This window comes from Ursus americanus, chromosome 16 (assembly GCF_024610735.1).
Source record: "Ursus americanus isolate L20-20 chromosome 16, mUrsAme1.1.p, whole genome shotgun sequence".
Taxonomy (NCBI): domain Eukaryota; kingdom Metazoa; phylum Chordata; class Mammalia; order Carnivora; family Ursidae; genus Ursus; species Ursus americanus.
This window is the reverse complement of record NC_142142.1, coordinates 44,688,394-44,698,472: the sequence shown is the minus strand read 5'-3', so window position 1 is coordinate 44,698,472 and position 10,079 is coordinate 44,688,394. Positions and strand designations below refer to the sequence as shown.

Here is a 10,079-nt window from a genome sequence, read left to right as displayed (position 1 = left end):
AAGAATAAATCAAAGACAAAGCTACTCTTAGAATTTAGAAGAGGAATTTAGGATCATCAGATGAACACATCACTGTTAAAAAAACTCTTTGGAAGAAGGAAACAATGTCTTTCTGTGCAGCAAACAGAAACATTTTGCATCATTCCACTGATCTTTTAGCTTTAAATACAATGAATATAGTCATTGAAAATAATGATTTTGATGAAAATTTAATCACATGGAAAGCTGTTTACAATATGTTACAGAATGAAAACTGAAGTCACAAAGTTGTACTTAATATGATCACATCTGTCTGTGTGTGTGTGTATATATATATATACATATATATACATATATATATATATAATATGTGTGTATGTGTGTGTATATATAGTTTTTGCAAAATGGTCTAAGCCATTAAAACTACACACACACACACAAATATTCTGAAAGAATATATACTAAAATTATAAGAGTAGTTTTCTCTAGGTAGTAGAATCATGGATTTTTTTTTAATCTTTTGCTTATCTCTACTTTTACATATCCCTATAGTACTTGAGCATTACTTTTGCAAATTTAAGAAAAATTATTTTTAAAATTAAATTAAAAACAGAACTTTGCAGGGGCATCTGGGTGGTTCTGTTGGTTAGGCAATCAACTCTTGGTTTCAACTCAGTTTGTGATCTCAGGGTCATGAGATCAAGCCCTGCGTGTGGGGCTCTGTGCTCAATATAGGGTTTGCTTGGAATTCTCTCTTCCTCTCCCTCTGCCCCTCCCACTTGTGCATTCTCTCCCTCTTTCTGTCTCTCTCAAATAAATAATAAATCTTTAAAAAAAAACACTGCACAATTTAATATTTTAAAGTCTCACTAAGAATTTGTTCAACACTTATTTAGCACTTTCTATATCTGCCAGGCATAAAATTCTCTGCATGTGTTAGATCACCAGGTTGAGGTTTGGTATATAACCTCAAATAAGCATTTTCTAAATTTATCACTGCACAGTCCATGTTACAGTAGTTCAGCAGGTCCCACACATATTTATATTACTGACCCTATTAGTTCAATCCAATAAATAAGGAGAAAAATCTTTAGGGTATTTCTCTTGACATATCTTTTCAGCAGATTTTTCTAAATAGGAGTGAATGTATGAACTTACCCAGCTCAAAGGCAGCAGAAACTTGGACATTACACAAGATGAATATATGTGCTATGTCTTACACACACAGACGGAACCTCTGGAAGGCAGAAAGTGTTAAGAGTATGGGCTCTAGAATCAGACAGTCTAAATTCAGTTCTTTACTCCACCACTTAGTATCTAATACAATCTTAAGCAAGTTCCTTAACTTGTAGAGAAGATTAAATGAGAACTTGTATGTGAAGTCCAAAGGACATGAAGTTTCCACAATATCATTATTGGGGCTCGAAAAACATGACTCTCTTGAGTGTGAAACTCGTGTCCACCTTCATTCTCAAGTCATACAAGTCTGGAAAGTTAGGATAAAAGGGGAAGGGTAGTCACTGCAAGCAAGATACAATGTGAAGGAAGGAAGCAGATGGGACAAGGAGTCCTATCTTTAAGGAAGCTAGACTGAATGGCATCAAAATCAGATTGTGTGGACAAGAGTCTCAGGACTTTTTTCCCTTCTCAGTCCAGGCCCCACTTCTTCCTTTCATCGGGTCTCACCAATCACTGAAGGGGACCTGAGGATATTGTCATGTGAGTTGATAAAAAGTAGTGAGAAGGGGACCACAGATGACACTCAAGGCTAATGGACTTTGGGACACAGAGCATTGGCTCATTCACAGAGACCAGGCCTACCAATTGTATACAGACAGGTATCCTCAAGGGAAAAACATATGAATGAATATTTTATAAGCATGAATATTCTCTCATTAAATATCTACTTGCAGAATTATACTAAATACAGCTCATTCCACCTACCATTCATATTTTGGTTTAAACACCATTTGTCTCTAAATAGAACCAATGCTGGGGCAGGGAAGGTACAAAATCAGCATGAAACATATGCTTTGCTCTAAAGAAACAAAGTACCAAAAATCTAATAGAGGCATATTAAAAGAACATAGGAACTAGTATGAAAAGTCTCCCACTGGATTAATCTGAGCATCAAAGTAAGCAATGACAATTATGAATCATAACCCAGTGGATAAAATTGGAATGCATGAGTCCACTATAATATGAATGAATAAACAGATGAATGAGTGCATGGATAAATAAATACACAAGCAAAGGTTCTTCCTGACAAAGTGCCAACTAACAATAATGAAGGGTACATGGAGTTAGAAAATCTCCACTTTTCAACCATCAGAGTAATATTGATTCAGGCAAGAATTATCAATGGATGCTAAAACTGGTGTGTGAAAAGTTGAAAAGAAATAAGACATTTCACAGTCTCAAAGTATCTCTTCGGAACTTTAATTACAAAAGGGAAAGTAGTAATTTTCCTCGGTAAAACTGCTAGGAACTTGCAAAGTTCCAAAAACTGTATTGTCAAATGTCCCCAGAAGTCAGTCTGACCAGATATAGAATGTATTCATTTGTGACGGTAAAGAAGAAGGAAAGCAGTACTGTGCCCTGAAAACTCAACAAGGAAGGATCAGACTATGTCTTGGTGACTTTTTTCTAATTTATCTTTTGAACACAGTCTTTCAGGCTTAGTCTATTATTTGGGGAAAATGGGAGATTCGTACGTGAATGATTCATTTTTTTTTTCATTGTACAAATTTTTCTTTGGTGTGTTGTCTCTGGGATATGAGTGAAAACGGAGAGTTCAGAGTGAATGCACAATTGTTGGTGTTTTATAAAATTGCTTTCAGAGCCAGTGTTCAATTGGATAGTGATTTAGAGTTTGCTTAGGTTAACCATTTTATACAACACTACTCTTGACCATAAAAAGGAGTGGAAAGTTGGGATTTACAAATCTAGGGTAGGGTCTGGTTCTGCTGCAGGTACTAGATGTAGAGGATGTATCAAAATGGACGCCAGGGACCCTGCTCACACAAAACTTACAGTCTGATTTGTAGTGTAAGTGTATACAGAAAAGTAAATGAGCAGTGGTCCTATATTTTGACCAACACTTAATAAGTTAAGTGCACGGTGCTATGAGAATACAGAGCACAGACATTGAAAGAGACAGAGAGGTGGAAGAAAGATATTCCAGAAAGATACCTCACAATAGATTATCTCAAAGGGAAAGCTCCAGAGTATCTTCCCTTCCTTGGACCAAAAAGATTACCAGAGTTATGATGAAGCCAAGAAAAAACCATTTAAGAAACAAAGGGATGAAGTGGAGCAGAATTTGCTACCCCAAAATGTGTCTCTTTGGCATAAGGATTATCTTACTCTGATTATTTTTAAGAAAACAAAGGCATAGAAGAAGCTCTGGAAACTGGGCAAATGTTGCCTCTTTGTGAGGAAGATTTATATTTATAAGGGAAATCTCCATTTGTAAGGCTGTCTCCCCTCTGTACCAAGAAGAGGGTGATGACTAAATCCGCAGAAACTGTTATCAGTGGAGAAGGTAGCAGCTTACATCTCCCTAACAACAATACCTACGTTTACTGTGCTTTGCCTGATAACCTTCCGGCCTCCCCCAACATCTTCTGTCTTTAGCTGGAGATGGTATTTAAGGTGGTGACTTAGGCCATTTTTCCTGAGTTATCTTCCATGTATATAGGAGGTATACATGTTATTAAAGTTTGTTTTTTCTCCTGTTAATCAGTCTTTTATCACAGGGGAGTCTCAGCCAACAATCTAGAAGGAGGATAGAGGGAAAATTATTTCCCTCCCCTACAGGGAATATGTAAGAAAGAAAAAGAAGACAGTAGAAAACATTCTCAATTTTGCTCCTGCTTTTCTCTTCTTTATCCATTCAAATGACGCAAGTAGTTTATGAGGTAAGAAGGAATAAAAGATATAAAAGAAGACAATAAGACAAACACCACCACTATCAAAATTAAAGGTAATCAGTTATGATGAGTGACACCCTTATTAGTACAGAATCTGGCTGAGAGTAGACCATCTGAGAATGTTTATACTACTAGTGAGAGTGTAAATTTAGATAGACTTTAAAGAAGGAATTTTGGAATAATATTTAATACTTATGTCATTCAGTAATTCCCTGTCTAAAAATGTATCCTAATTAGGGGAAAACTCAAAGAGTTATTAAATAAGTCTCTTAAGCATTGTTTATAATTTGGGAAAACAAAAATAACATACAGTAGTAGAAAATTTTTAATGAGTTATAATACATCCATATACTAGAATTTTATGCAATCATAAAAATCAAGTTGGGGGGCGCCTGGGTGGTTCAGTCAGTTACATGTCTGCCTTCCGCTCAGGTCACGATCCCAGGGTCCTGGGATCGAGCCCCATGTCGGGCTCCCTGCTGTGTGGGGAGTCTGATTCTCCCTCTCCCTCTGTCTGCCACTCCCCTCTCTCTCTCTCTCTGTGTCAAATAAATAAATCTTTTTTAAAAAATCAAGTTGGAAGCAAGAGATCAGAAAAAACAAATTCCGTGAGCTGTGTCTTGGGATACACACTTACGTAACTAGAGCCAACACTCCCTTGTTTTCAGAGTGTGCCTTTCTCTCTGCCTCTTTTTGGCTACCCACAACCCTTCATATACATTTTTCCTGCTTTTTTATTCATTTATTTATCCAATAACAACCGTTCATTCCCTCCTTTGCGAATTAGATTTCCTTGGTAGATACATTTTAAAGCAGCTGCTCATAGACTTTGAGAACAAGGACAAGATTGTGTGTATGTATGTGCAGGTATAACCGAACTCAAGAGGTTCACCACTTGGGGTGCACTGAATTGAACACAATTCAAGGAAGTGTTGAAAGCAAAGAACTTTTTATTACTTGTTACAAGTAAGGGGACGGGAAGATAGCTCTCAATGCACTGTCTTCCTATGGGGTTAGTACAGGAAGCTTTTATTCAGCGGATTAGGGAGCAGGGACAGGGATCTTGCATACACAGTAAGGAGGAATTTAATACATATTCTATTACTTAGGCACTTTGGTTCAATTGCACATGCCTGGCGTGTCAACATGCTAGTGCATCCATCATATGTTCAAACTATAGTAGAAAAGTCTGCCCATAAGAGATCTTAGTATTATAGTGAGTTAAAGGTAACTTCAGGTCAACTTGGGGGGCTTCTGCACCAGTCCTCAACTCCAAACCAGCTCCGACTGGCTTATGCAAGGGGCTATCAGGGGAAACACCTAGCCTGGGTTTCCTTGTCAGGAGCCACTGGTTCTGCAAAACAAAACGTATTCCTTCCGTGCTTTTGTCCCTTCCCCCTCCCAACTTCTGCTGATAGCTTTCAGCCCTCTAACCTGAGGAACTCCCTCTTACGTCTTGGCTTACACAAGCACTGTGCATAAAAAGACTGTCTTAAAACATACAACCAACAAGCGACAGTGACAGACCCTGGAGAAGGTACAAAAGGGCCAGGAAATTGAGTAAAGGGAGACTTCCTTTCACTGAGTATTTTTTTTAAGATTTTATTTATTTATTTGACAGAGATAGACAGCCAGCGAGAGAGGGAACACAAGCAGGGGGAGTGGGAGAGGAAGAAGCAGACACTTAGTGGAGGAGCCTGATGTGGGGCTCGAACCCAGAACGCTGGGATCACGCCCTGAGCCGAAGGCAGATGCTTAACCACTGCACTACCCAGGCACCCCTACTGAGTATTTTTTTAAAAGATTGTATTCATTTATTTATTTGGGAGAGTGAGAGTGAGAGAGCACAAGCAGGGGAAGTGGCAGAGGGCAAGGGAGAAGCAGGCTCCCCGCTGAGCAGGGATGCGGGGCTTGATCCCAGGACCCCGGGATCATGATCTGAGCCGAAGGCAGACACTTAACCGACTGAGCCACCCAGGCACCCCACACTGAGTATTTTTGGTAATAATTATAAATACCATGAATATGTACTACCCAGTCAATATACAAATAAATACACACTGCAGATGGGATGTAGAAAGAATGCAGAAATGTATAATGTAGAAAGAGAAATAATTCTCTTAATAATCCTGTGGAAATGGTTTTAAAGAGAAAGAGACATGAAGTAACTTTTGTGAGGTCACACAGTTGCTGAGTGAAAGCTAGGGTTCAAATTTGACACCCCCCCCCAAGTCCCTAGTCTGCTTTTTTTGAGTCTCTCTGCTGTTCTCCTTTCCCCGTCCAAGTCGTCTCAATTCCATGATGGTCCTAAGTTCTGTGCCATCTAAACACAGTTCCCTGGTTCCATTTTTATTCTTTTGAATTCACCCCTAGTGACTTGTACCTTCCCAAAAGATATAACTATATATCCATCCAGACTCCATTTTTACAATTAGAAGAGAATTTTCCTAAAAAGAATCTCATAAATCAAAAGTATTTTCAGAGCCTTTCATACATCATTGCTTCTCAAAAGAAATATTTACCACTTATAATTTTCTTTTAAACCAAAAAACAACTCTACCTCCCTTTACATAGTACCATTAGGCTGTGGATTTACAAACCTAAATTATATAATCTTTCCACCCTTTACTGGAAGGTGTGTCAATCAGAGTCCCAACAGAAAACAGATGACGACCTGAAACAAAATAATTGAAAAACATAACAAGGGTACTGTTTGCATGGGGGCAGGCAAAAGAGTGGTTAAGAGAAACCACAGAAGGATGGCAGAAGCTAACAGCAGCAGCATTAGCACCCCTTCGTATGAAGAGATGAAGGAGCAGTTACTGTAAACAGCTAAGAAATGGGCAGTTACTGAAGCCCACTGGAGGGAAGTCAGGGAAATAAATATCACAATATCATGCTCCACTTTTCCTCTGATTTCCTCTCCTGTTGCTGCCATTGGCTTAACCCAACCAGAAGAAACCAGAGGGTCAGGGAGCCCACTGACAAGATCCATTAGAGAATGCCTCCCAGGACTTGAAGTAAGGCACAAAGGAACAGAGAGTTGATTTAGAGAGGCACACGGAGAATACCTCACATAGTCTCTGTCACATATAGTTCCATAACAGTCAGTGGTCATTTCCTCTGCTGACTGACTGCTGTGTGGTCCTAACCTAATTACTGGCTTGTAACACAAGTTCTCCTCTATGGTTCTGAAATATTCTCCAGATTTTTAGCTGACCACCCTGAGCTCTGGACTTCTCCACCCAGGTTTTAAAAGCACAATTTGAAACATTGAAATGATTGTGTGTAAAAAAAAATGCCCAAATCCTGTACTTCATAACCTTGGCATTTTTCTATAAGGTCATCCAGTCAGCATGACCAAATCCTTTAAAGTCCAAGTCCCTGAAACTCCACACCACTGTCTTAGGAGCTACCATGCTTGCTACTATCTGGGCCCTAGCATACTTCCCCCAAATACTCTGCAAAATTCTTAAAGAATTTGGTCGTTTAGCCAAGACCATCTCAACAAAGTTTTATACCTCCTACCTTCTTTGCAAAAATGTGGTATTTAAAATTAGCCCTTGAAAAGTTGCATGAAATTTCTGTAGATAGAACCAGATCTTAACATCCTAGATCAGTTCACATTTGAAATGAAATCTTCCAGTGCTGATGAAGGAAGAAAGTGAACCATAGTGAAAAGCAACTAGTATTAAAAATTAAAAGCCTACTGATGAGCACTGGGTGTTATACACAACTAATGAATCATTGAACACTACACCAAAAGCTAATGATGTATGTTGGCTAATTAAAGTTAAATTTTTAAATAAAAGGAAAAAAAAGAAATAAAAAACCTACATTCTAATAGGCTGAAAACTGATTGACTTTGGAGAAGGTATATAAACTGTATCTATTCTCAGAAATATGAGAGAACTGGATTAAATGATCCTTATGGTCCACTAAAAGTGAGTACCCTATAGTTTTAAGAATCTTCTTAAATTAAAGGATGCATAAAATGGGAAGGATGAACTTCTTTGAGAAAGAGTTAAAATTTCTTCCAAGTAACCAACAGAACCTGAATAATATAAGGAATGGAAAAAGGCCCTTTCCTAAGTATTACCCCTTTCTCAAGAGAATGGTTTTTTGCTCAATGTTTTCTTCAGAGCAACTTTGACGTCTTTATTCCTCAAGCTATAGATTAGTGGGTTGAGCATGGGCACAACGATGGTGTAGAACAAGGAGGACACTTTCCCCTGATTCATAGGTAAAAGAGAGGATGGTTTGAGGTACATAAACGCCCCTGACCCAAAGAAGAGAGAAACTGCGATTATGTGGGAGCTGCAGGTGCTAAAGGCTTTGGACCTGCCCTCGGTAGAATGAATACGGAGAATGCTGGATAGGATGACGGCATAAGAAATGAAGATGGTAACTGTGGGCACACCAATATCGATGCCCACAACAACAAAAACTACCAGCTCATTTACATAGGTGCTGGTGCAAGAACGCTCAAGAAGAGGAAGGATGTCACACATGTAGTGGTTAACCAGATTGTTGGCGCAGAAGTTCAGTCTCACCATGCATGCTGTGTGGGCCATGGCCCCAGCAAACCCCATCACATAGACACCCAACAGAAGGAGTAGGCAGACCTGAGGAGACATGGTGGCCGTGTACACCAGTGGGTTACAGATGGCGGCATAGCGGTCATATGCCATTGCTGACAGGATGAAGGACTCAGAGACAACAAAGAAAAGAAAGAAGAAGAGCTGAGTCATACACCCTGCGTAGGAGATGATGTTCTGCCTCAAGACAAAACTCATCAGCATCTTGGGCGTGATAACAGTGGAATAGCAGAAATCTATGAAGGACAAGTTGAAGAGGAAAAAGTACATGGGGGTGTGTAGGTGAGAATTGAGCCCAATCAGGGTTATCAGGCCCAGGTTCCCCACCACAGTGACCACATAGAAACCTAGAAACAGGAAGAAGAGAGGGATCTGGAGTCCTGGCTGGTTGGTTAAGCCTGCGAGGATAAACTCTGTCACGGAGGAGTTCTCAGCTCCCATTCTTATTAAAGGCATTCTGTGGGAACAAGGGGAAAGAGTCACTTAGAGGGGGAGAGAGAGAGAGAAAAAGAGAGAGAAAAAGACAGAGACCCCCCCCCCTCCTCCCAGTCACCTCCCATTCTTGAGAACTGGATCCACATAGAGAGATTTTGAACTTCAGCAGAAAGGCCTCTCAAGATGCCTGTGGGTCTGTTCTCATGGCCCCCTAAGGACTCTGCCACTGGAGCACCCTCTGGAGGATGGACCTTTCTCCATGGTGAGGGCAGATGCTGCTGGGAAGAATGGTCTCAAAGATGAGCTCAGGAGTCTCCCACATCTTTACTTTGGTCCATTTATTGTGTCCTTCAATTCCAACTTCTGCTCAAGTTTATAAAACCTGAGGCCAGTATCTGGAGAGAGTCCTCTCAGAGGCCGGAGCCAGCCCAACTGTGGCTGGAGTTTTCCACCCCGTGGTCACCCCAGACAGAGCAGAAAAGGGAGGTAGTCTTTCCCAAAGCCTTTACTTCCTGAGGTTGGGGACTTAAAAAAAGTTCAGCCCAGATTCAATCACTCACCCTCCTTCAGCCTAGAGCCTCAGTGATGTACCTTTCAATCCAACTCTTGTCCACGGTTGTTCAGACAGGTAAATGGCTCTGGTGCTAACACAGATAAAGGAACTAAGCACAGACGATTTGAGCTCCTGTCCTGTTTGAAGGATCAGAATTTGGACTGCCTTAGAATTTGTTCTGAGCTAAAGAAGTTGTTATATGATGGAGGCTTTGTCCCAAGGCTGTTTTCCAGTTTGTAGAAGGGAAACAGCGTCTTTGCCTATAATCAGTACCATCTGGTGACAGGAGACTGAGCAGTTTTATTCTGGATTTATGAATCTGGGGACCTGATTAGAAGTAGAAAGTCAGAGGATCCCTTGGGATCACAACCCTAGAAACTAACTTTAAAAAAAAAGGAATATTTTCTTGTACCCTTGATAATATTTCATTGGGCTTTTAGAAACATTATTTGTTCAGTTAGCATCTACTCAGAAAAATGCAAAGTATTTTTAAAAATAATAACCATTTATTGAGCACTTACTATATATACCAAACTTTCTTCCTGTCCTAGCACTTCTGTACTGACTCCGGCAGGCCAGAAT

The 10,079-nt window shown here is 39.9% G+C and overlaps 1 protein-coding gene across 1 annotated transcript; it reads right to left on the bottom strand.

The window, feature by feature from the left end:
• Positions 1-8,017: 8,017 nt before the first annotated feature.
• Positions 8,018-8,965, bottom strand: LOC123792430 (olfactory receptor 8B8). Its single transcript, XM_045797581.1, has one exon. The coding sequence runs from the start codon at positions 8,963-8,965 to the stop codon at positions 8,018-8,020; it is 948 nt and encodes a 315-aa protein (XP_045653537.1).
• Between the last annotated feature and the right edge of the window lie 1,114 nt (positions 8,966-10,079).